The sequence below is a fragment of the Gadus macrocephalus genome, chromosome 2 (genome assembly GCF_031168955.1).
Source record: "Gadus macrocephalus chromosome 2, ASM3116895v1".
Taxonomy (NCBI): domain Eukaryota; kingdom Metazoa; phylum Chordata; class Actinopteri; order Gadiformes; family Gadidae; genus Gadus; species Gadus macrocephalus.
In genome coordinates this window covers 17830503-17857344 of record NC_082383.1, presented here as the reverse complement: position 1 = coordinate 17857344, position 26842 = coordinate 17830503, and the positions used below count along the sequence as shown (strand labels likewise).

The 26842-nt window shown below is 45.6% G+C and overlaps 2 protein-coding genes and 1 long non-coding RNA gene across 3 annotated transcripts; 1 reads left to right on the top strand and 2 right to left on the bottom strand.

The window, feature by feature from the left end:
- The first annotated feature begins 324 nt into the window (after window positions 1–324).
- LOC132473118 (dehydrogenase/reductase SDR family member 7C-B-like) lies at window positions 325–8904 on the top strand. The gene is made up of 7 exons (XM_060073100.1): window positions 325–475; window positions 2515–2691; window positions 3617–3729; window positions 3981–4191; window positions 7352–7444; window positions 7820–7969; window positions 8401–8904. The coding sequence occupies exons 2-7, from the start codon at window positions 2529–2531 to the stop codon at window positions 8604–8606; spliced, it is 936 nt and encodes a 311-aa protein (XP_059929083.1). The 5' UTR covers window positions 325–475; window positions 2515–2528; the 3' UTR covers window positions 8607–8904.
- LOC132469790 (globoside alpha-1,3-N-acetylgalactosaminyltransferase 1-like) lies at window positions 8857–11239 on the bottom strand. The gene is given in 5 exon segments (XM_060067863.1): window positions 8857–9453; window positions 10191–10310; window positions 10417–10551; window positions 10775–10807; window positions 11166–11239. Coding segments are annotated over 5 exon segments (504 nt in total). The 3' UTR covers window positions 8857–9311.
- A 5504-nt stretch (window positions 11240–16743) lies between these two features.
- On the bottom strand, window positions 16744–17674 carry LOC132473318 (uncharacterized). Its single transcript, XR_009529319.1, has 2 exons — window positions 17423–17674; window positions 16744–17063 (listed from the first exon to the last, which is right to left on the bottom strand). It is a non-coding gene; the product is annotated as an uncharacterized LOC132473318 (long non-coding RNA).
- Window positions 17675–26842: the final 9168 nt, after the last annotated feature.

Below are 26842 nucleotides of genomic sequence, written 5' to 3'. Positions count from 1 at the left end.
GGAGGGGGCCCCCTGGGCAGAAGGGGGTACCCTTCTCCCAAGCACACACACACATAAACACACGCACACACACACACACACACACACGCACGCACGCACGCGCGCGCACACACACACACACACACACACACACACACACACACACACACACACACACACACACACACACACACACACACACACACACACACACACACACACACACAAACACACACACACACAAACACACACACACCTCCCCTGTCATGCTATACATAACATGCTGGAAGATGACAGGCTCAGCTGTCCTTCTATTTACGGCCTGCATGTGTCACGTGGCAGCAGGCCTCAGAGCAGACCCCAGATCAGAGCAGACCACAGAGCAGACCAAAGAGCAGACCCTATATCAGCCTCGGATGACTGCTGGAGTCGCTGGGTTCAGTAAACCGTGTGTGTCGTAGTAGATCTACTATCGCCTTCCAACTACCAACACGCAGTAAGTTGATGGCTAACTGCACCACAACATTATGCCCTGTAATTTGGATTACTCTGTTTGAGGGGGTACATCGATATATATTTATACCTAAAACCATTATTCTATTCATTTGTTCATTGGTTATTTTAGGTTTCCAATGGACATTTCAGGGTGAAGCGCTATGATGTTGACTGATTGGTTGATACAAGGCCTACAGGTTCCTTAAACTACGGATGTATTCACTTTGTTCCATGCTGTGTTGGTGTCTGTCCAGCTGTTTGAAGATGTATGAAGGAAATGGTCAATGTGACATTTAGCTTTAACAGAAGATAAGCCTTCTCTACTGTGGCCGAGGCAGCGATATATTTAGGCTTTTCGTTGGCGATAGTCCGCCATTTTGTGATGCCTCAAGAGAGTTATATTATTGTAAAACCCTAAATTAATGTTAATATACCATAAACTATGGCATGAGAAATGCTGAGCAGTGTCAAATATAACAATTTCCCCCCCATGATGACAAATATGTTCAAGATGAATGACTGCACAATGACCAAAAGCCCATTAGTGCCACTAACACTGCGATGCTCCTGTACTTCTATGATGGCGGGTTGCGATGTGACATCACAATGTTCGAGCCCGACTGTGGTCGCTGCGGGATTTCATTTGTCCCTTTGCCAACATGAGAGTCTTAAGTGTGTGTATGTAATTATATATATATATATATGTATATATATATATACATATATATATATATATATATATATATATATATATATATATATATATATATATATATATATATATATAATTAAGTATTTAAGCCATGTTGCACTACCATGTTTCTATAGTAGCCCAGAATGGACAAAAGGCTCAAGCGTGCACATGTTTTTGGATTAATAACCAGTTTTTGGGTTTACAGATGTAGGAGGGAGGTTCTGAGTCCACATGGCGATGACCCATCTGTGATGCTTTTTAGTTCAGTCATCGTGTAGGAGCGTCATAATAAGCAATATTTCACGAGGTGCTCCACACACCATGGCATTATACTTAAAATAGCCAGATCCTTAACCCTTCGTCGAGTGCTCCTCATATAGCCAGTGAAGTCAAGTTTAACCTCATCCTTTCACCAAAATGTCCAATGTATTTTGAGGATTGAATTCTAAAGCGCTTTCACACAGCTTTAACCCAAGTGAATTGGGTCATTTCTATTCTACTATTCTGATCGTTGATAAAAATGAGATGACTTTGACAATATCACAAAAATTATCAAATCATAGTTTTTTCCATCCATTTTTATGATAGAAACATGGGAGATTGTCTTCAGTCTCTAGTTGGGGGAGATATGTCATGTTACCACGATGCATGGCGCCAACCGGCCCCCTCTAGTGGTTGCTTGTGGGAGGTCAAAACTTTGTCCGTGGAAGTTCATAAAACCTGGAGTTGAAATTCCACACGAGCAGCATGAGGAAAGACCTGCTATGTAGCAACTTTGCCTCAGGTTAAGATAACCTGAATGTCAGCTCAACATATCAAATAAGTCTTTTAACCCAGGCTCTTGAAGTGGGCCCTGCCCATTCTTCTACTGAAGCTATATTTACTACTTAGCTATTTAAACTGTTTAAAATGACTTAGAAGTAGAACGTTCTCTCGAGGGTAAAATGTGCCCGTTTCAGTTTTTGCTTCTGAAATATATCCTCTCCTTTGCTTTAGTTTCCTAATTGTAAAAATCAATCTATATTTATAAAAGGGTTTAAAGGTGGGTCTGAAAGGTCCGTATTCATAGACCATCATCTGATCCATACATCGCCTTGATTACCTTCCAGAGACACCAGGCGTCAACTCGTAGACTCCCTTCTCATTCCGAAGAAAAACATTCTCCATTCATATTTCCGCTTGTTGTATCATAATAATACTATTTTCACATCAATGCTTCCACAACCTTACCTACAGTCTTGACCCAATTAAGCTTTTGCCATCGTCCTTGACATCCATTCAACATCATCGGACCAATCTAGGTGAGAATACCTCACCAGGCTGACTCAACCCGACCTTGTCTCCAGGACAACCAGCAGCGATGGACCCGGTGCTGACCTCGGTGGTCCTGGTGGTCCCCTGCGTGCTGGTGGTGCTGGCGGGGATGGTCTACCTCTATGGGCTGATGGTCCACCTGTTCTCCCAGACCTCTGTGAGGAACAAGGTGGTGGTGATCTCTGACGCTCTATCCAGCCTGGGGAGAGGTGAGGACGCCCCAACAGCCGCACGGTGGAGCAGGCGTCCAGAGGCGGCCTGGGGGCTCCTGCTCCTCCTTCTGCTCCTCACCACTCCCCCCTCTGCTCCTCCTGCTCCTCACCTCCCCGCTCTGCCCCCCTCCCTGCTCTGCTCCTCTCCCTGCCCCTCTCCCTGCTACTCACCTCTCCCCTCTGCTCCTCCTGCTCCTCACCTCTCCCCTCTGCTCCTCCTGCTCCTCATCTCTCCCCTCGGCTCCTCCTGCTCCTCATCACTCCCCTCTGCTCCTCCTGCTCCTCACCTCTCCCCTCTGCTCCTCCTGCTCCTCACCTCTCCCCTCGGCTCCTCCTGCTCCTCATCACTCCCCTCTGCTCCTCCTGCTCCTCACCTCTCCCCTCTACTCCTCCTGCTCCTCACCTCTCCCCTCTGCTCCTCCTGCTCCTCACCTCTCCCCTCTGCTCCTCCTGCTCCTCACCTCTCCCCTCTGCTCCTCCTGCTCCTCACCTCTCCCCTCTGCTCCTCCTGCTCCTCACCTCTCCCCTCTGCTCCTCCTGCTCCTCACCTCTCCCCTCTGCTCCTCCTGCTCCTCACCTCTCCCCTCTGCTCCTCCTGCTCCTCACCTCTCCCCTCTGCTCCTCCTGCTCCTTATCACTCCCCTCTGCTCCTCCTGCTCCTCACCTCTCCCCTCTGCTCCTCCTGCTCCTCACCTCTCCCCTCTGCTCCTCCTGCTCCTCACCTCTCCCCTCTGCTCCTCCTGCTCCTCACCTCTCCCCTCTGCTCCTCCTGCTCCTCACCTCTCCCCTCTGCTCCTCCTGCTCCTCACCTCTCCCCTCTGCTCCTCCTGCTCCTCACCTTTCCCCTCTGCTCCTCCTGCTCCTCACCTCTCCCCTCTGCTCCTCCTGCTCCTCACCTTTCCCCTCTGCTCCTGCTCTTCAGAATGTGCCAGTGTGTTCCACCGTGGAGGAGCGCGGCTGATCCTCTGTGGGAGGAGCTGGGAGCAGCTGGAGGGCGTGGCCGATGAGCTCTCCGCCTCCTCAGACCCCACTACGGTACGGGATCCACTAACGAGCCTTGTTAGTAAGATGGATGGATTGATTCATAATGATTGATTGTTGGGTTCATTGATTTATTGATGGAGTGATGGGTTGATTAATGATTCATTGATGGTTAATTAATTGATTGATTGGTTGATTAATGATTAATTGATGGGCTCATTGATTGATTAATGGATTGAATTGACGATGATGGATTCATTGGTTAATTGATTGATAGCCACCCCCCCCACCCCCCTCCACTACAGACCTTTCTGCCCAAGCTGGTGCTGCTGGACTTCGGGGACCTGGGCAGCATGCCGGAGGTGGTGACGGAGGTGATGGAGTGCTACGGCAGCCTGGACCTCCTGATCCTCAACTCCAGCCTGAAGGTTCGGGCGCCAGCCGCCGCCGTCTCCCTGGAGACCGAGCGCCTGCTGATGGACTACAACTACTTCGGCCCCGTGACCCTGGCCAAAGGTCAGCCCCACAGACCCATGGACTCTATGTTCTTATGGTAGTATTAAATATATATTATATTAACAACCACTTTGGCCCCTTCACCCTGGCCAACGGTCAGCCTCACAGACACATGGACTCTATGTTCTGATAGAAATATTAAATATATATTATATTAAAGGTCCCATGACATGAAAATCTCACTTTATGAGGTTTTCTAACATAAATATGAGTTCCCCTAGCCTGCCTATGGTCCCCCAGTGGCTAAAACTTGCGTTTGGTGTAAAACGAGCACTAACTGTTCTGCTCGCCTTTGAAAAAACTGAGGCTCAAGTGCGCTGATTTGGAATGTCTGTGTTTAGGACGTCATCAAGCATCTAAGCTCCTCCCCTTACTCTGCCTGGCCCGCCCAGAGACGTTGGCCCGCCAATGAGACTCGAGCGTGCGAGCGCCACATGTGTGTGTGTGAATACACACACTGTAACGCAAGTGTTTCTTGTCGGTTCTTTGACGTGTCTTGTATTTCCATAACGAGACTGTTGTGGGGGTTATCTGAGCCATGGTTGAGAAGGAATTGGGGGAAGGAACTTTGGCTTTGACTCGCTGAAGTACATGAACTGCGACATGCCGCCGGTTGCCGCGAGGCACCATCGCCCGGCAGCGGGCAGCCGGCAGCAGGCAGCGTGCGGTTCAGTCGACTTCAGGTTGATGTGAAAGTGGAAGAACCAGAGACGTCGCAGAACCCGACAAAGTCGTTTGTGATTCATAATATCGTCTGGAGGGGCACACAGCTTTTGGCCGTGATAATATGTATTATATGATATAGATATCTATGCATTATATGATATTATTTAGATATAGAGCTCCAGGACAGTAACGCAACTGTTGTAGCCTACACTTCCTTGTTATTTGGATAACCGTTCTGCTTTTGGTGTTATGGCGCATAACACGTCGGACTCTCGTCTCTGGTATTTCTACAACGAGACTCGTATTGGGGGTTATCTCAGCCAAGGTTGAGAATGAATTGGGGGGAAGGAACTTTGGCTTTGACTCCCTCAAGAACATGAACCACGACATGGAGGAGAAAGGGATTGTTGGCGGCGAATGTCTCCCGCTTGAGCCCCGCTGAGGGACCACCGCCGGAGGCGGAGGTGCCTAAGCGCTGCCCGGCAACGATCCCTTTCTCCTCCTTGTCGCGGTTCAGTCTACTTCACATTGATGTGGACGTTGAAGAACCAGAGAACGTCGGAGAACCCAACGCGGTCGTTGGAGATTCATAATATCGGCTCACACAGCTTTTGGCCGTGATAATATATATTATATGATATAGATATCTAGGCTATATGATAATATTTAGATATAGAGCTCCAGGACTCCCGTGTGTTGTAGAATATTTACAGAACACGGCTAAAGGCTGTGTGCGCCTCGCCATTGCGATACATCCACTGTAAACAGAGCGCATGGTACCATGGCTGCAAGCTGCTCAGGGCCACACCCCCACCCTCCTCCTTGACCCGCCTCGCTCCTCCTCATTTGCATTATAGCTACAGACACCAAAACAGCGCATTTGGGGGAAGCTCAATGTGCGACTGGCTCGGAGTGGCTGTAACTCTGCACCACGGCTGAATTTCGGGAACGTCTTTGAATACTGTGTTAGTTGCCCACTAATACCTATATTAAAGAATACATAAAATAGCATGTCATGGGACCTTTAACAACTACTTCGGCCCCGTCACCCTTGCCAAAGGTCAGCCTCACAAATCCATGGACTCTATGTTCTAATAGTTTTATTATATAATATTAGATCAACTAGTTGCAAGAAAGGATTATGAAAGAAGCATATAAACATATGATTATTATTTTTAGCATACGTACAATAGGTGTTCACTAGCTCACTGGTTGCTGACGGCTGTGGCAGGGCTATTTGATTCAAATTGACGTCAGTGATTATCAATTATCACCAAACTGGTCTGTGAACGACATCAACAAAGGAATGATGCAGCGTTCCTCAATGACAGAGAAACAACGGGAGAGAGGAGCAGAGAGTTAGGGGCAGTAAAAAATAAAATCTCAGATCTTAATGACAGATGCACAGTACACAACGTTTAGTGAGCCGATGTTCGGAGAGGAACTAGAGGCTAGAGTACAGAGCAGTGCCGTGTAAACAGTTAATTAAATGGTTTGGACTCTCTCTGGGATCCATCGTATTACAATGCACTGACATGCTGTTCTCTGCAAGCTGAATCTGGTGTTGTTCAGTAGTTCACTCAGGCACTCAGTCTTTAAAGAAGACATAGGATCCACAGTGTAATCGTCCTGTGTTAAAGGCACCCAGTGCAACTTTCGAGGCTTAAAAATAAACATTCAATTTCTAGTCTTTTTTACACGTAGTAAGTTTCAATAACTCCATACCAATACATACCGACATTTAAGCAGCAAAGATGAGACGTCGTTGTGTGGTGAGAACTGATACAAAATCGATAACAACAACAATGCCGCCATTTTCTTTATTTTTTGTAACCTACAATAAATAAAGCAGGCTTCCAGTCAATGGAAAAATGGCTTCTCCCCACCGGCGATTGTTGTTGTTTACGATTTTCTATCAGTTCTCACCACACAACAACGTCTCATCTTTGCTCCTTGAATGTCGATATGTAATGGTATGGAGTTATTGAAACTTACTACGTGTAAAAAAGACTAGAAATTGAATGTTTATTTTTCATTGAATGTTTACATAAAGTTGCACTGGGTGCCTTTAAAGTCATACCATTAGCTTAATGTAAGACAGGATGATATGTAGCTGACGTATCGATTTTGATGTGACTGTGCAGAGTTAAATTATCTATAATGAGGATTTCTTTGCACAAATTACAGGAAGTGAGGTGCGACTAGTGCTTCGAACACTCTTTGTTTTAGTTGTAGTATTGTGCTTGAACTTCAAACCTTTGTTCCCCTGGTTTCCTATTGATCTCCTCTGGTTCTCATTGTGCTCTATTGTGTCTCCTCTGGTTCTCATTGTGTTCTATTGGGTCTCCTCTTGTTCTCATTGTGCTCTATTGGGTCTCCTCTGGTTCTCATTTTGCTCTATTGGGTCTCCTCTGGTTCTTATTGTTCCCCATTGGGTCTCTGTTCTCATTGTTCTTTATTGGTTGCCTCTGGTTCTCCTCTCATGGGTCCACAGGCGTCCTTCCCTCCATGATCTCCAGGAGGACGGGCCACCTGCTGCTGGTCAACAGCATCCAGGGGCGGCTGGCCGTCCCGTTCCGGACCACCTGTGAGCGACAATCCGACCGGGCACTCTCAGAATGGAAACTGATGTACCACACTAATCGTATTTAGGCCTATAGTGAATGTTGTGGGACAGATGTTATCTTGATCCAACATCATCAGATCTGATAAAACAAATTTCATCGAAACCTTTAGTCCATTGTAAAATAATCTCATATAATCCAATGTTTTTTAATGAATCTACTCGTTAGCGGATAGGAGGAAAACTGTGATGCTGATCTAATCATCTGTAATCCAGAATAATCCGGTCTAGTGTTAGACTGCTGGAGAGTACATCTAATCTTCTCTAATCCTGTATAATCTGGTCTATCCAGTATAATCTGGTTTACCCTTCTCTAATCCAGTATTATCTATGTTCCAGACGCAGCCTCGAAGCACGCAGTGCAGGCCTTCTTTGACTGTCTGCGGCCGGAGGTCCAGGAGTATGGCATCTCCGTCAGCACGCTGAGCCACACCTTCATCTGCAGCGCCAGCACCCAGCAGCCAATCAGTGCCAAGCCCTACTGGTCATGTGAGTACTAGCAGCCAATCAGCTCCAAGCCCTTCTGATCACGTGAGTACTGGCAGCCAATCAGCTCCAAGCCCTTCTGGTCATGTGAGTACCAGCAGCCAATCAGCTCCAAGCCCTTCTGGTCATGTGAGTACTAGCAGCCAATCAGCTCCAAGCCCTTCTGGTCATGTGACTATGTGGGCATTTAATTTCAAGCCTGTTCATTTTACTCTTTCATTAAATATTAAAAAGAAGAATGTATTACACGTCCACGTTATTGCCAACTGAAATAGCCCTGAGTGAGCAGCTGCCCACTTTACTGTCATTATACCGCAGTGACATCAGGGTTCATCAGGGGAGCCCTACTCAGTGACCATTGACCTCCTATAGTTATGTACCCCGCTGGGGGGTCATCAGGGGAGCCCTACTCAGTGAGCTTTAACTTCCTACAGTCCTGTACGGCCCAACACCGCTGGGGGTCACGCCAGGGGCGGCGGTCCGGGAGATCGTGAGGACGGTGAACGACAAGAGGAATGAGGTGGTCATCGCCCCGTCCCTCCCCAAGGCTGCCATCTGCGCCCGCTCCTTCTTCCCCAACCTCTTCTTCGCAGTGATGGCTGCCGGGGTGGAGAGTTCCGCAGTGCTGGAGTCGCAATAGACCCTAGGACGGCTGGTCTTCATGACCTACTTGTACCTGCTAGTTCGTGGGACGTGTACTCTGATGTTTTTTTTAAATAAGGGAGTTGGGGGTACAGGATACAAAGTGCCAGACAGGCCCATTGCAGCCACTGAGGTAGTCATGGCCAGACATTTAGACATGAAGACGAAGATGAAGAGGATTTTAGATGTGGGAAGATGGTGGGGAGGTGGGGCAGATGGAATAAAGATGAATTTACAATGAAAAACAATGACGATAGCCACTTCTGTTTAATAAAACTGCGTTAACTCAATATAAACCTCTGTCATTATTCAACATCAGACATACATATTATCCTTAATATCATATACCTTTGAATTCATGACATTGAAAGACACATTACAACCAAGGTCATTTGGAATGATTTGTTTTATATTCACCTCTTTGGGTGTTCAAAAGTGCAAATGTTCCGAAATTTCAAGCTGTATCATAAAAAAAACTGTTTTGTGGACCATCCACGATGTTGGCACAACATTATGACAATCACATTGTTTGAGTGTCATAATGCAGTGTTAACTTCCCCTCATGTTTCCAGGATTGACTTAAAATCAGATTGGGGCCGCCACCCCCGTATTTAAAACATGCCTAAACATATTATACTTATATAAATAACCCTAACAAAAACAGAACAATCCCTGCCCCGTCCCTGGTCAGCGCTGGAGGCCCTCACACGTTGGGTCGGATCTCTGAGTAGTTCTTCTTCACGCCCGAGAACCGTATGATCCGGAGTTCGGGTTTCCTTAGTTTGAAGTCCTGCCACATGTACCTGGAAGACAGGACCTTGGTGGGCTTGTTGATCCACATGTACCTGGAAGACAGGACCGGGGTCAGGGGTCAGGGGACCGGGGTCAGGAAGTGGGGATTGGGAGCAGGGCTCCATCCGACATCAGGCCCTGGAGGTCATCCTGGGCCTGAGTCTATGGAGGAAACACTGTGTACTCCTGGGCAGGAGTTGGTTGGATGCTGTTCTAGGCTTTGAGAAGTTCTAGTAACTTTGAAAGGGTTACTAATGGGATTTCTAAGTTCTAAAATGTTCCGGTTTTTCAGACACAATTCTAGTCGGTAAAATTGGGTTCTGTCAGAGGCATCACAAAATTGGGTTCTATCGAGTCCCTCTTTTCAGACCCAGTTATTTTTTGCCATCCCCTGCTCTCTTTGTCAGATCGGGTCAAACAAGCTCTGGTTTTCAGACACAGTTCAAGTGGGTAAGATTGGGTTTGGTTAATTAGACCAGGCCTAGAGAATTCTTGTTCATCAGACCCAGTCTGATGAACAAGAAAAACATGTGATCTTGCCCCGAGGCCTAGCACAACTAAGCTACGCCACTGGTGTCTACTGTGACCTTCTTCAACATTTATTCCCCCCAGACATTACTAGCCACTTTAAAAGGAACAGTATGTTGGGTAGTTAAGTTAGAATTATTGAAGGCAGTTTAATGTCAGTATGTAGCCTTAGTGAAGGTAGTTAGCAATAGGTAGTTTGAAGTGTCAGGATTAGGTTCTAAAGGTTGCCATACTAACAGGGTAAGGGCAGAGGTTCAAATACTTTTTCTGTTTTTGGCCATGCGGACGTCAGGGATCGGTGAACACATAGTAATCCACCCTGTATCCAACAAAAAAGTGCTGCTCTGCTGTCAGTAGGAAGTCTCGTAGGAAGCGAACATACCAGTTAGCAACAAACGGCCATTAAGAGATGGGTCTGAAAAAGTTAAGGAGAGGAGAGGAGAGTCTGGAGAGTCTTAAATGTCCGCCCAAAGAAAATGAGGCCCTACTTTCCGACAGCGAACACGGTGGCGAAGATGGTGAGGTTCTGGGGCTTGTAGATGCTGTCCATCAGACGGGGGTCAAAGGTCCCTTCCAAGACGATGGGGGCCAGCCAGGGGGTGACGGCCACGATGTCCAGGCGGCTGAGACATGCACATGCATACACATTTTGTGAATTTGGCAGACGCTTTTATCCAGTACATTTGTACAAGAAAGAGAATTAACAATATATCTCTGTCAGAACAGTAAAGTGTTAGTGTCAAGCAATAACAATCTCTAGGTTAACCCATTCCTCATATGCAACAAAGATAGATGCACAATTTCAAATACACACACTTGACATCCATAATGGGGATGCGGTCTTACCCCTTTGTGATGCTGGGCTGTTTGTACTTCAGACTGAGGGAAAAAGAAGACAATGGTGAACAGTCATCTTGGGATCAGGAGCTGGGGCTACGGTGCACTGTTGGTCTAACGCCCATCTCAAACGATTCAGTCAGGCGGATTCTGGAATCTCTTAGGGTCAGTAGGTCGGACGCACGGATGGAACCCGGGTTTGATACCATGTGAATGAAACGCCTGTCCCTGTACGATCCCGGTGGTCCTGTTCCATATTCCTATTATAACATGCTGGATGCCTTTAGACGTTTACAGTTGTTTGTGAGCGCTGCTATATCATTTCAAAACCGTGTAGTGTGGCCAAAACTTTAGCCACTCCCACTGCACATAACCCACTGGTAAGGCAAGTTTCACTCACTGGTCTGGGGCCAGCAGGGGGTGCTGCCTCCCTGTCCGTCTCAGGACGTCCAGACACTCCCAGGTGTAGGCCATGGTTGGCTCCGGAACCGTCCTGTCAACAACAACAGATAATTGAAGAACTGCTCCAACACAATGGAAAATGGAATGCATTTATAGAGCGCTTTTCTATCCAGTGGCCACTCAAAGCGCTTTACAATCCTGCCTAACATTCACCCATTCATTCAACCATTCACACACCGACGGCGGTGACAGCCACACAGTGTGACAGCCAGCTAGTCAGGAGCAGTTGTGGTGAGGCGTCTTGCTCAGGGAAACCTCAACACTCAGCTAGCAGGAGCCGGGGATCGAATTAGCAACCTTCCAGTTACCAGTCAACCCGCTCTACCTCCTGAGCCACCTGCCATCCCCAATCCCCGTCTCCACAGTGGAATAGGCTTTCCGTCTCATTTCATGCAATCAACAGAGTGTGATGCTCCAAGAAAGATCTAGTGATAAACAACATGAGTCCGATCCTGAATCGCAAGGCAGCCAAGTCAAACCTCAGGAACCACAACACATGTTTAAAATAGACAGTGGAAGAAACTTCTGGAAACCATTTCTTTCAAGCAACATATTAATCAAACTGGCAAACAACTGACATGATGCAAACAGGTGGCCACAATGAACATGCTGTCCCTGGTCGAATCATGAACACAAACAAGGTGTTAGGTGAAAATTAAACGTGTGTTTACCTCTATGGTTGAATGACATAGTAGAGTGTTGCCCTAAGGATTTGAAGGGGAAGAGAGAGAGAGAGAGAGAGAGAGAGAGAGAGAGAGAGAGAGAGAGAGAGAGAGAGAGAGAGAGAGAGAGAGAGAGAGAGAGAGAGAGAGAATAAATGAACAATGCAGTACTTGACTGAATTCAACAATGATTTGTCTGTATGGCAAATACATTATGCCATACAGACATTTTTTTATCTTACGGAAGATAGACATGGTACCTCTGGTCGATAAGCACATACAAACGCACCAGAACTGCTGCACAAATAAGCCCCTCTTCTGACAGAGCCTTACTCACCTGTACCTCTTTTGAAAGAGCCTTACTGACCTGCCCCTCTTCTGACCCTTATTTCCAACACCGCAGCCCAGATTCGTTTTTCTTATGACCAATAATAAGTAATGATCTGAATGATAAAACAGCTCCCAGTGAAGGGGGCTTTCCTTCTCCTTCTTCCCCTTCATCAGAGGGGTCATCATCGTAGGACGGACACTGGAATCACTCACGGCTCATGAGTAATGAAGCACCTTCATGTGAACATTGAGCTCCTCACAAGGCTCCTCATAGAGCTGTCCAGCGGGTCCAACACACACGTGATCACAGAATATATTTGGTTTCATGCAGTTGTTTTTTCACACCTTTTAATGGATAATGTCCTGTTTAAAATGTTCCTATTTGACATGTGAATACATTATCATATGTTTAAAGAGTTTATTGGAATGCTTCACCGGTGGATATATGAATGTTATATAAAGTAAATAATTCTATGTATTCTAAATGTGAAAAAAAAAATGAAATCGGTTCATCCTAGCCTGAGAAAAGGCAGAAAGTGTCTCTCTGGCTCAAAAGTAAGAAATACTCCAACTCCCAGTGCATTGCGCTCGCTGCACCTCCCGCCTGTTTCCGTTTAGAGGGGGAAGGACCATAAACAGACGTGGGGTCGCCATCTTGGAATGGTGATCCGCTCCGGATGGGGGAGTGGTATTTGCAGACGGAGCCATGATCTGATGGGCTGACGGACTCAACTTCTGAATGCAAGAGACGGAGCCGACGGAACGGACTGACCAAAAATGCATTTCGGGATCGCCCCATGCAAAGTCAATGAGATCCGTCAATGGACGGATGCAGTAGGCAAGGGGTGTGAAGGTACGGCCACACCAACCGCGTTACTCGTTGAAAATCGGCATTTTTGCATAGGGAACCATTGGTCTAGGCGCGTTACACGCATTGAAGTGTTGAAGCGTTGCGTTGGGGGCGTTAGACGCGGCAGTTGCACGTAATTACGCACGTAAACGCAGTAACGCGCCCAACGCACCAACGCCCGGAGTTCAGAAAATTGAACTTTCAACACTCCAACGCGTGACGCTTAGCCGCGATAGCCAATCAGCGTGGAGCTTGACCCGACGTCACTGGCAGAGAGTAGTGAGCTTGCACAGAAGCATACGGCCGACATCTTTCTTTATTCTGGGTGGAAATAGTAACATAGTTACGCCATTATATGCGTTTATGGAAACATTTCTAGCGAGAAATGTGCATTTTACTTTCATAATGTTCGCGTCTCTGGTTGCTAAGCAACCTCAACGTCTTGGCGGACTATATCTCTGCTGATCAACACTGCGAATGCTGGAAACACACCAGACACACCATGTGAAGTTATTTAACCCGATTATTGTTATTTATATCCGAGATTATTTAATATAACCCGATCTAAGCTCTATCATGCACCCAAACACGGCGGCGTTTGGGTTTCCTACCTCGGACTCCAGCACAGCCACGGCCGACATCTTTCTTTATTCTGGGTGGAAATAGTTACATAGTTACGCCATTAAATGCGTTTATGGAAACATTTTTAGCGAGAAATGTGCATTTTACTTTCATAATGTTCGCTCGGTGAATGTGAAGGATGTTTGGTGTGATAGTTATGACGAAGAGGGAACGCTCCGTTCACTTGCATGGACATGGACTCATCTAGCTGCGTTGGCGCGTTGACGCGTTGGAAGCGTTGAACCACCACACACTGATCAACCGCCAGGTTAGGCGCGTTACTCGCGTTATCCAACGCGAGTAACGCGGTTGGTGTGGCCGCACCATGACACCTTGTTCACACTACATGCGTCCGTCGGCGGATGGCAGAGGGCGTGTCGGACGTATAGGGGTCTAGTCTTTGTAGACGCATACGCAGAAGTTGAGAAAATTTTAACTTTTCAGGCTGCAACGGATCCATCAGCCAATCAGATCGTGGCTCCGTCGACAAATAACACTCCCCCATCCCTCCGACACGCCTTCCGGCGTCCGTTGACGGACGGATGAAGTGGGCAAGCTGTGTCATACCTCACTGAATACCACTGATTTTCACACGTTTTTGTGTAGCTTTGATAAAGGACACATGGTTTGGTGTGTTTTATTATTCATAGTTGGCTTAACAGTAATATAATATTCTTATATGCTATAAGTGACCAGCCGTCCGAGATCAAAACTGGTAACATAATCCCAGAGAAGGGAAAAAGAAACGGTCAGCTATTTTTAAGTTGAAGAAACAATGTATGATTAGGCTACATATACATATATATCCTACATAAACAATGTATGAATACATTAGATATCTATATATCTTACCCTATAGACTGTATCTCTGACTGTTGCTGCAGCCGCAGTTTATTCTGTGTTGACACTTTGTATTGATATTTTGTATTTACTTTTATTACCAACATTCTTTCCTTAAATTATTATAATGTTTACAGTGATTGTTTTATATTTATTTTTCATGCATGTCGCTTTGGAATAAAGCGTATAAACACCTGAAAGTTTTTATGTCAGCTAAAACCACCAATCTTTTTCACTGGATTCAGACCAACAAAGTTAGTATTTGAATGTTGTTACTTGAATGACTCCATTTATATCATGGTTACAATTATACTGTTAAGAAAGTATTGTCTTATACTTGGCCTAAAATGAGAATGCATCATGATACAAATCTGCTGATGGAATGTTTTTTTGTGGATGGATGGATGGAATGGACTGGAGTTTGCAGGTGGGAATTGATACAGGAAAATGATCAGACCAGTACGAGTGAAATTCAAAATACAATAAAAAGAAGCCAGGGTAAATCCAGACTGACAATTTACAGTGCTTCAAAAATAAGAGAATAAAATACAAAAGAATTATCATGGAAAATAAATCTATGTCGCATTAGGCCTGATTATCATGAGTTAGGAGTGAAATTAAAAATACAATAAAAAGCAGTCAGGGTAAATGCAGACTGAACAATGTAGGAAGGCAATGGAAGGCAATGTGAATGTAAGAAAGATCAATATCTGTGGGATTAAAACCCTGAAAGAGGACTGTTTTGCATAGCTTCTTTCCTGGCTTCCTTTCTGAAGTTCAAGAGAGGCGTGTTTTGCAACGTGGTGCAGCATTTTCTTATGAAACACATACACAACCACAACAAGTCCGAATGGTGGTTGTCGATGCCAAACTGTGTTCCCTAAGCAGAAATACATCCTCTGTTACAATCTCCCCTTGGACTTAGCTGCACTCTGGCTCCCCATTCACACTTCAAGATGGCGGCCGCATTTCTCGCGTCCCAGCAGCCAATGCTGCGTCTATTTATAGGATGTCTATGGGAAGGACCCATTATATATGCAATAGCTCAGCATATCAAGTATTTGTACTCAACCTTTTCTCCCCAGTTAAAATAGGTGTTTATCTTATACAGTAGGCCTACTTTAGCACTTGGGGTGGTAAACAAATCACAACAACCAACATGAATTTGAAGTTTTATTCATGAAAAAATATGAACTATTTACAAAAATAGAACGTGTAGAGTCAAAATAGAGTCAAAATAGTCACAGCTCATCTTGAGCATCTACTGTCTACTGGTAGCCACGGTACTGCCTATCTTGTGCTGGGTCATTAGCTCTGATGGCCTGGACAACACAGGAAGCCGAAACCGTCTAAGAAAGAAAGAGAACATTAGCAAAGCAAGATAAGTTATGCCTTGAGTAGCCTATACAGCATTACACAGACTTCAAGCTACCGTAACGTAGCCTATGCTCTGCCAATAAGATTGGCCAATTTCGGATAACTACATTGTCACGTTCCCCGGGACTCAAAACTATTGTAGCCAATGTGTTAGTAAAAAAATAAAACACTTACTCTATGCTCCCGGCGGGCTTTGGCTGGCGTTTCCACTTCACTTTCTGGGTCCGGAAATATGCATCCATTACCAAACTGTTCAGATAAGGCATAAAGCCTGGGTGAGAGGTTATCCACGGACCTGTCCTCCCCAAATTCAGCCATTTTTTCTGGAAGAAACTGGCATCGCTGAAGTTTGCTGCAACACAGGGACTGTTAGGGTCTATAGGCGAAAAGAACAAACCGGTGCGCCCCGGCGGCTCCTCGTCCCCGGCAACAGGCAAGGCTTGTTCAGCTGCAGCCGCAGCAGCCTCCGCCTCTATTTGTGTCAATTCTTCCGGGCTGTATTCTGGCTCGTACAAATAGCCCCGAATGTCCGAATCCAACAATAGATTTTCAAAATCCGCTTTGGCTGTTTCACATTGCAAATTTGTTCTCTAGCTAAGCGGTGAAGGAACATGGCGGACATTGTGTTGGCATCTCGTACGCGAGCTCCCGCCCCCCCTCATTCCTTATTGGTGGGCTCACAAATTTGGAACCAGTGATTTGTAGTCCTCGGCCCTTCTAGCAGGCAAGCAAAGTTTCCCAAGATGACATCAAACGCTTTATTTGACGTCACCTTGGGAGAAAATTAGATCAGGAAAGCTGGGCCAAGAGAAGACTGGGTTAGACTGAGGGAAAAATATATTACAATAGCGATTTTAGAATGATAGAACGCCGGTTCTGAATCGGTGAAGTAACCCTTTAATGAGTCACTAATGCAAACCCCTGTCTAGGTGGTATAGGGCTGTGTCTCCTTGAATAGCAGCAGCAGCAGACTACTTAATGAGATGTCCCAGGAGTCACAAAACAGTAAGATAGAGAGTCAATCCACTCACCCCAGAACCACTGACAGTAACAGACACACTATCCTGCTTGGTCTTCGTGGCCTCATGCCGGTCATTGGACTGGGTCTGGTTTAGCTCTGGTCCTCTGGGGGAGCGAGTTAGTCCTCTGGAAGTTCCTTCTGTGAGTGAGTGAGTGAGTGAGTGAGTGAGTGAGTGAGTGAGTGAGTGAGTGAGTGAGAGAGAGAGAGAGATTGAGATAGAGTCCATTATATTTACACAGAGCGTTTAGCAGACGCTACAATAGCGACTGTACAATTTTCTGTACATTTGTCAGAAGAAGATGAAACAACATATCGCTCGTTCCTGTGACCTTAAAAGTAGAGCGAGTACCACAAAGGCAGTCAACTTCAGTCCATACATTTTAAAAAGGACACAAGCAATTCAGCTCTCTCTACACTACACCTTGAAACTAGGGACCTTCACGAGACAATGAGAGCAGAAAACCAAAACACGTTCCCAGAGAGAACAGGAATACCTACCAGCCCTGGTCACAGACGAGCTGAAACACTGTGTTCGTAGATTGTAGGGACGGCACACAGACGTCAGCTCCGACACAACGTACACATCTTACCAAGACCCAGGGAGGATCGGGGAGCTCAGAGTCGCACAGACAAGCAGGCACTGTCAGACACAGCTCCTCAAAGCACAGCTCCTCAAAACCCTGCTTCAGGGATCTAGATTCCTGGTAAACTGGATATGTTACTTCAGAATTCTGGGCAAACCAAAGTTTTTGGTTTCAAATATAGAACAAGACTACAAAGTTCAGCTCAGACGACTCCTACATAACCCGAGTATGAATGACCTGATATCGCAGATCTGGCACAGAATTCAAATCTGAAGATGATAAAAACCCAACTTCAATAACTAGTCACCAGACCTGGTCTCCACTGGCCCTCAGCCTCTGATCCTCTGGCCCTCGGCCTCTGGTCCTCTGGCCCTCAGCCTCTGGTCCTCAGCCTCTGGTCTTCCCTGCTGCTTCCTCCAGAGGCTCCTGTAATGGGTTTCCTTGGTTGATTCCGCCGTCGGGTGTGTGAATGTTCGAAGGAACCGTCGCAAGCCGCTTTGGATAAAGCGTCCGCTAAATGCCCCAAATGTAAATGTAAGTTATTAGGTGTGTGGTTGAAAGGTGAAGTATAAGAAAGACTTACTGAGATGCAACAGCAGGACCCAGGAGAAAATCCCGGCTGTTCCTCCTCCTCTAAATCCTAAAACACCAACCCTTTCTGTTGAAGGCGTCTGAGGGAATGGCACAATGACTAAATGGTTTGGTCATTGGGTTTCAGCTGAATGCAAAAAACAATAAATAAACCACAACCTAATCAGAAGATATATAACAGATCCCAGCAGGTACCCTGGGAGGACAAAGAGGCATGTCGCCATAAAGTGTGCCTGATTCACTATATCAAGAGGGACAGAGCCTCGGAAAGGGAAAAGAGCTAAGAATAAGGCAGGATCCAGATAACAGCAGCACTACCAGTCCAAGATCATAAAGGACCCGGCACAAATGGAACTGCAACACATGGAGCCACCACCACAACTACACTATCAACAAAGGATAACAACAGCACCCCACCTGACTGGACAAATAGGAACCCGCATTCTGGACAGTGTTATAGACCAGGGACAGTCGCCCGACAAGAGGCGAAATGATACGACTGGACACGCCATGGAAAAGACTATGCTGAATCAAACATGATTCAGATCATTTCAGGCAGCGCCTGAAATGATCTGTTAGTCAGGGATGCTGACTAACAGATCATTTCAGGCGCTGCCAACCCCTGCCATGTAATTGTGCCCAATGGCAGCGCAACCAGCCAACATCAAAGCTGTTCATGGGATACACAGCCAAAACAATTCCTGAAGATGGTGACGGGGCACAATCCAGATGTTGCCTACACCAAGAAGGAAGAATGGCCTGGATATACACAGGAGGTTTACTGGTCTACACCAGCCGCCACCGAGAGAGAGTGCCACCAGTCCAAAGGCAACACATCAAGGTTCTTGCCATCTTCTCTACACCCCACTCTCCAGTTACAGCCTGGGATCCCAACCCACATCGCGTGACAACCAGGATGGTCCAAAAGAGTAGGAGCTTCCCACATCTCCATCCTTGCAGAATCATGCAGATATGTCCCGCTGTAGCCTCATACTCAGTCGTCAGCAACAGAGAACAGTAAACCAAAAGGCGGGGTTCACGCCTGAGGAAGTTGGGCAAAGCCTTTATTTGGATCCCAATTAGCGTCCACAAAGTGGTCGCTAGTCTTCCTGGGGACCACACAGAAAGTGACAACAATTAATACAAACAATAATACAAAGTCTGAGTACGTCCAAAGGTTCCTAGTTCCTTGGGTGAGTTCCTGCAGTTAAAACGCGTCTGGATGCATCTTACATAAGGTTAAGTACTTCTTATTGCACGGAGAACAAGGTGGAATCCGTTTTATCAAACGATTACTCTAAATATGTGATATCCCTTTTTTACTTGAAATTAGATCTTGATAACTCATTGTACTCATTACAACCCAGGGCTTGATGATATTAAGTAATCTGCAATTTAACATTACATTGGCTCTTTCACAGATATGATGGGTAAAATTTTTAAAACTACATTCATAGTCACAGTGTTTGTCATATTTTTGTGTTGTTTACACTCGACTCCTCTCAGACCCATAGTCGCTGAATCGCTGTTCGTTCACTTACTGTGAGTGGTGAGAAGAGGCTTACTGAGCGAGCGTACAATAATACTATTCAATATCAGTGAAATGGTAAATGCATGCTGTCTTTGTATTTTCTGTGTCATGTCAGATTAATCAAATATTTTAATGTCTTGTCAATCTGTCTAGTTCTTTCATGGTTCGTTCTCCACCCGGGACCCGGGACTCCCATTGCATCATTGCTAAATCAAGTCTATTATCTTGCTGATATGTTAAACATCCAATAATCAACTACTATCCCGCTGCGTTTGGTTAAAGTTGTAGGCTAACGTTGTGTTGATTGATGACCGACTACCACGATCATTTGAGAATGAGAACGAGGGAGGAGCCGAGTCTGACTGACTTCACCGCTACCGGCAACTCGAAAGAACGAACGAATCGGAAGGATTATTTTTTGGCGAATTTACCGACGCGAATTGAATCAAGGAAAATAATCATTGAATCCATCACTAATTACAATTAGGGCATTTTGCAGACGCTTTTATCCAAAGTGACCATGCAAGGTGACAGCCAGCTCGTCAGGAGCAGTTAGGGTTAAGTGGCTTGGTCAGGGACACATCAACTGAGATAGGAGGAACTAGCAACCTTTCGGTTACCAGATATCGGCTCTTCCTCCTGAGCTAAGCCGAATAACCCATTAGGGGGTACAGGGGTTCCACCTTTTTGTACACTCAGATAGGACCGTCCACCAATTGTCATGTGTTTTGTTGTACTGTTGTTTGTGATGAATTAACAACAGGGTAACAGTGATCCATGGATGGGGGATGGGGTTTGTTGTCTGGGTATTTTGCAAGAGAATGAAGGATTAAACGATGCATCTTGGCTCTGTGGTCGAATTGGGACGAAGGACTTGGGAACTACACCTTGATTTGAATAATCTTTGGGCTATCCCTTAATTGCTATGTAGTTGTAAGATCTTAGGTATAGTATTTGTACATCACAATATCCAACTCAGAAGTAAGGAGATTTTACACTTTTTTTACTTACTTTTTTACTAGCCAAAAAGGTTGGGTATAACAAAACAAATATGCCCTTGCCACGAAAAAGGGACCTACACATGATACATGGAACAGTCATTCTTAGTGTTTACATCTGTTATTAATACGTTAATCTAAGTCATAATTTTACATCCATTGCTTTCCTTTTTTATTCTCCTCTTTTCACCATCACTTATTTTCTTGCTCCTCAGTGGCATCCATGTTGTTTGAACCGGAATGAAAGTCTTTCTGAAACGAGAAAATATAATGTTTGTTGTTGTAATCACAATGCAATAGTAATACAATAAAATGACTGTTGTCACTCTGGGACGAATAATATTCTCATTCCCCAATTTTTCTGATTGGCGTAGTGTTATCCAATTGCGTGCAGTGATATTTTCCCTCGAGTTGGGCCATTTTCATTACTCATAGAGTACTAAAGTGAAACGTCACGTTGTCCTGGCAACCGGATTTTCAGTTCTAAACAACCAAACGAGAGATGGCGTTTTCCATTGCTTCCATGTGTTGTTTCTTTCAAAATGAAAATAAATCAATTTCAAGAGGTTCAATTCACTACCAATCGAAACATGTCGAGGCGTTCATGTATTCCCCAAAAGGAAAAGTTTGCGCTAGCATGAAAGATTAAGTTTATAATGTAAAAGTAAATAATGTAAAAGTAAAAAACTAAATATTACTTACATCATTGGTAAAGAAAACTCGCAAATCAATTTGCAAAAAAATACTTCCTTTTCTATAAAACGTTCGTGTGGCATAGGATTTCCCCTTGTTAATCTGGTTTGTGTAGAACGTGAATCGGTTGCCATGTAAATGTGACGTCACACTTTAGTACTCTATTGCAAGACCTTACAGCTTTCTATATGTGGGTTTCAAGGCTTGTGAATATGTAGAATTCAAGTTTTGTAATTTTTAAATATGTATTTAATTTTTTGTCTATGCCCCTCACCGCTGTTCCAGCGTTTCCAGATTTCCCGAATGAGCAGGACAGCCATTTGATGTATTCTCCCCTCACCTTGGAGGTACAACAACATAACATGGATTAACACTAACGATAATATCATCAATAATCGTATCTTAATGACATATTGTAGGCTATTTTTTGTAGTCATTTCTATTCAGCATACTTTCTATTCGATAGTGAAAATATAACTGCTAATCATATCACCATTATCAATGTACCAGTTGGATTGACATTGTCCTGTTCTTACTGTCCTGTATAAAGATGAACCATAACAAGTGTTCCTGATTTGGACCCACCTCCTTGTTGAGCAGACAGTGCACGATGAAGAGGAAGGTGCCCTGCTGGGAGTTGAGCAGGATGAAGAGCACCTGGAAGAAGAGGTTGGCCTGGTACAGACCCAGGACCCAAGTGCAGCCCAGGATGACAGACTGGGCCAGTATCTTGAACACGATCAACCTGCAGAGACGTTCAAGAGAGGCTCAGCAAAGTGGATCAGGTACAGGGCGCCCCCTCTGGACCAAACACGTTACTGCACCCTCATTGGCTGGAATAGTTCCAGTTTACGTAATGCCAGACAGACGGACAGACAGAGAGAACAGAATCTGGTTGAACCTGGTGTCCTTGGACTGCGACACGTCACTCTTCATGCTGGCCAGGGTGGGCCTCAGGCACACCAGGGTGGCACAGAACAGCACCAAGTTCATCTTGAATGACACAAAGGCACATATTAGATGAGCCCACATATTAGCCTACAGCATTATCTCTAGGAAATCCTGGAATGGGCACAGACAAGCATTGGACCTCTCATGCTGGCACAGCGCCCCACGAAACACATACTTTAGAACGTTGGCCAACATCTATTCAACATGTTGGCCAAACCTTCCCCTGACAACGACCACGGCAAATAAACTAAAACATGCTTTGCTACTGCTTTACCGAATACCAAGTCTTGGCGATAAGGGTTGCTGAATCAGTAAAAAAAACAAAACTTTTGTATAGACTTGTGTAAACTATTGTTTTTAAAGGTGCTATATCAATAAAGATATTATTATTAGTGGTCCGAGCAGCGAAGGTGCTTTGCCCCTATTGTTTCTGTAACTTTTTTTTTTCTCAAATTCTGTAAATCTGTATAATAAACCCCAAAGAATCATGAATTAAGTTTATTTCTCCCCACCAGATTGACCTGGACTCAGAATTCTTTCAGAATATTAATCTCTAGAATCAGACGCTTTTATAAAAAAACACAATTTCATATTAAAACTAAACATGATAAAAAGATTCACAGGATACAAAAATAATCAAAAATTCACCAAAATCGCCACATAAAATCTTTAGACCAAACCTCAGAAAAATCAGTGAACAGAATTTGTTTTACTTAGTTCCATTTGAGAAATATTGGCCAATTAAGTTTGGCCATTTTTCTTACCTGACCAATTTGTTATTGTATAAAAAAACATACAACTATTATTTGGTGGATACCAATACCCCCCACTACTGATAAACCCAAATTGTGGTACTGCACCCAAAGGTGGCTCTATTTAGAAAAATTATGAACTTGCCTTATTTCTCCTGACGAAATAGACCTGGACTCAAAATTCTTTCATCATATTAATCTCTAAAATCAGATGCATCTTTTTCACCCCGGTCTTCTGCTCTAAAAATGTTTACTTTTCCCACAATTTCATAGAAAAGCCAAACTTCCACAGTCGCAACCCATTTTGCCTACATGACCATTTTGTTGGTGTTTAACCATACGGCTATGCAATAATCAAGGCGGGAGGAGATGAAGGCATGGATGAGTCTTTCTGCAGCGTGGGATGTGAGGGAGGATCTGATCTTTGCAATATTACGGAGGTGATAGAAGGAGGTTTTGACAGTGTGGCGGATGTGGGGTTCAAGGGAGAGGGTGGAATCAAAGATTACGCCAAGGTTGCGGGCCTGGGGGGAGGGGGAGACCGTGGTGCCGTCGATAGTGAGTGTGGGGGGGTTTGCGAGTTTACTCAGGGTTGATTTGGAGCCAATGAGGAGGAGTTCAGTTTTGTTGCTGTTAAGTTTCAGGAAGTTATTTTGCATCCAGAGAGTGAGTGAAGACAGGCAGGATTCAATGTGGGAGAGGGGGGGGTTGTGCGGGGATTTGGTGCTGAGGTAAATCTGGGTGTCGTCGGCGTAGCAGTGGAAGTCCATGGAGAAATGGCGGAGTAACTGACCAAGGGGGAGGAGGTAAATGATGAAGAGGAGGGGGCCAAGTACAGAACCTTGGGGAACGCCTTGTGTGACGGTGGCTGTGGCAGATGTGTGGTTGTGGAGGGAGATGAAGTGAGATCTGTCGGAGTAGTGAAGCCAGCTGAGTGCAGTTCCTTCGATTCCGAGGTTGCTGAGTCTGGTGAGCAGGATGGTGTGGTATACAGTATCAAAGGCTGCACTCAGGTAAAGGAGGATGAGGAAGTTGAGGGAACCAGAGTCGGCAGAGGTGAGGAGGTCATTGAGAACTTTGAGGAGAGCGGTTTCTGTGCTATGGAGGGGGCGGAAGCCAGATTGGAGGGGTTCAAAAAGGTTATTGGCGTGGAGATGGGATTGGAGTTGTGTGGTGACAATGCGTTCAAGGGTTTTGGAGAGGAAGGAGAGGTTGGAGATTGGGCGGTAGTTACTGAGGGAGGAGGGGTTGAGAGAGGGTTGATGCTAGTGTAAGGAGTTCAGTGAAGTCAGAGAGGAATGAGGGATTAGGTTTGGGTGGCGGGTAGATGAGGATAACTGTTGTGGCGGAGGGGGCTTTGAAAGCAATGAATTCAAAGGATGATACTACTGAAGGGAGGGTGGGTTCTTTAATCAAATAGGTCTCTTTATGTATGACGGCGAGACCACCTCCACGGCGAGAGGGGCGGGGTTTGGCGATGTAGCTGAAACCAGGGGGAGATGCTTGGTTGAGGGAGAAAAATTCATTGGGTTGTTGCCAGGTTTCAGTAAGAAGGAGGTCGAGGTTATTGTCAAGGATGAGTTCAAGTATGATGGGGGCTTTATTGGTGAGTGAACGAGTGTTGAGGAGGGCAAAGTTGACGCAGCCAGAGGGGGGTGGGATCGGGGCAGGCTGGAGAGGTCTGAGGTTAGTCAGGATAGCTGTGCAGAAGGACAGAGGGGAGCTCACCGGCCTGGTGAGCTGACGCCTAACGGCAGCGTTGAAAGGTCCGGAAGCAGCTGAGTCCTGATGACGTGGTAGGGGCGTGACGGAGCGTGCAGGTGACCGGGTGAATGGGACGCAGAGACCGTGCTGGGACAAAACAAATCCACGGCGGGAGCTCCTGTGGATGTAACGGCGACGACGTAGGAGTCCAAGTTGTTTGATGACTGAGATGGATGATGGGGGGGAGTAGTTGAAAATACCAAACAGCTGTGCAGGCGAATAGGTGAGCATGATGCTGCCGGGCGGAGGGAGCAACAGCTCAGCGATAGCGGCTAGCCGCGGGCCCGGTGCACAGAGATGGATGACAGCGGTGTAGACCAGGATTACCCACGGCAAGACAGGAGGAGATGGACCAGGGAAAAGACTTACTGGGGGGAGACCATGCAGAGTGAGGAGGATGGATGTGACCAGGTCTGGCCGACGGAGCAGCCTAGCGTTAGCCGCCACTAGATAGATGAGCGAGGGGGACCCACTAGCAGGGATCGGGAGGCGAGTGGCTGAAAGTTGTCCGGCAAGGCGATATAGGTTGTTGGAACCAGATGGCTCTTTTCCCGGTGAGTGAGGCAAGATGGACATTTGGAAGACGTCAGAAACAGCTAGATGCCTAACTACCCAGCTAACAACGTCGGTGAGGCTACAAATCAATGTCCCGAAAAACTGGAAGGGCTCGTAACAATAGCTTGTTAAAAGTGAAAAAATAAAAGTGAAAAAAAAGCACAGGAAAACTATTTTATCAGTCACAAAAATCAAAAAAAAGTTGTGATCAGAGAAGCAGCAAACAAACAACACCAGCGTCCTCTCTGGTAGCCATGACAACAAGAGCAGCATTTTTGCTCTTTCTTTGCGCGGGATACGTTTCTTTCTGGAGAAGTGAAGAGGGTGTCCTACTGAACGGAGGTGGATATCCTACATTATGTTAAATGAAATGACTTAGTTTAAGTGAATTCCCCCCAAAGTATTTCATTAACATGCCGCAAATGTCCTTCAATGTATTTTAATAGTCCCACCGAAAAGTGTGACCCATGGGGTGCGCTGTTGTACATTTTCTGCAACATGCACGTGTGCATTATAACAAAAACATAAATAAAAAATAAGATCTCCCCCCACCGGTGGGTCTTACTTTTCTTGATACTAACATTCATTCTAAACAGCATTTTACACAGCAGCCTATAATAGGAAATTCTCAAAGGTAAATCAACGCAATTTAACACTGACTGTAGCTTTTTATGGGTAAAGAAGCAACGGTGAAGGACCGTACTAAACACCCTATCCATTGTATGGGTCTGTAAAGCGCTAATCAAAATCAAATGCATTTATTAAGCACCTTTAATAAAAAGGTAATTGGTTGGGGGGAGATCTTATGGATGTTTTTGTCATGCCTGTCTACGCTTCAAACTCGTGCATACTGCAGAAAATATGCAACAGCGCCCCCTGGGGTCACACTTTTCGGATGGTCGCAGAATTCGGTGTAACACCGGTTCTGTGTTTGTGGGTCTGTAGTGCCGTAAAGCAATTTGTTGCTTCGCGAGATCCGAGACTCCCGCGAGATCCGAGACTCCCGCAAGAGTGGGCGGCGGGTTGCCGGCAGGAACTTGCATATTCCCTTTTTCCGCCAAGATGCTCTAGGGGAGTCGAAACAGCGACCAATCGACCCATAAAGTATTATAGAACCATCACAATGACTCTTAACCTGTTATGTTAAGGTAAATTAAGCCAAAAAAGTTGCATAGTACCCCTTTAAGAAAGCCCTTAATTCATTTGAGAAATGTTTGCTTGTGCCGTGTTCCAATATCCATACTATCCGTACTTACTAGCCTAAGTTTGAGTATGTAGGGCGTTCCGATTCAGATCGGGCGAAAATAAGTGTACTGAAAGGACCCGGATGGTGTACTCAAAACGGTCAAATCGCGAAGTGTGGATCGCGATTTAATCTACGGCTAATCTACGGCTTCACAACAGCAGCCATTTTAGTGGCGGAAGAGGGCGGACCCAGGCTGAGGCAAAGTCGGCGCATTTTCCACATAGCCTGCATTAATTTAAGAGTTAAGAT

Excerpts from the sequence above, each read along its gene's own strand:
- LOC132473118 (XM_060073100.1), top strand. The coding sequence starts at position 2,529 with ATGGACCCGGTGCTGACCTCGGTGGTCCTGGTGGTCCCCTGCGTGCTG. Across the intron at positions 3,730-3,980 it reads CCTCCTCAGACCCCACTACG|ACCTTTCTGCCCAAGCTGGT; the intron begins GTACGGGATCCA and ends CCTCCACTACAG. Across the intron at positions 4,192-7,351 it reads CCCCGTGACCCTGGCCAAAG|GCGTCCTTCCCTCCATGATC; the intron begins GTCAGCCCCACA and ends ATGGGTCCACAG.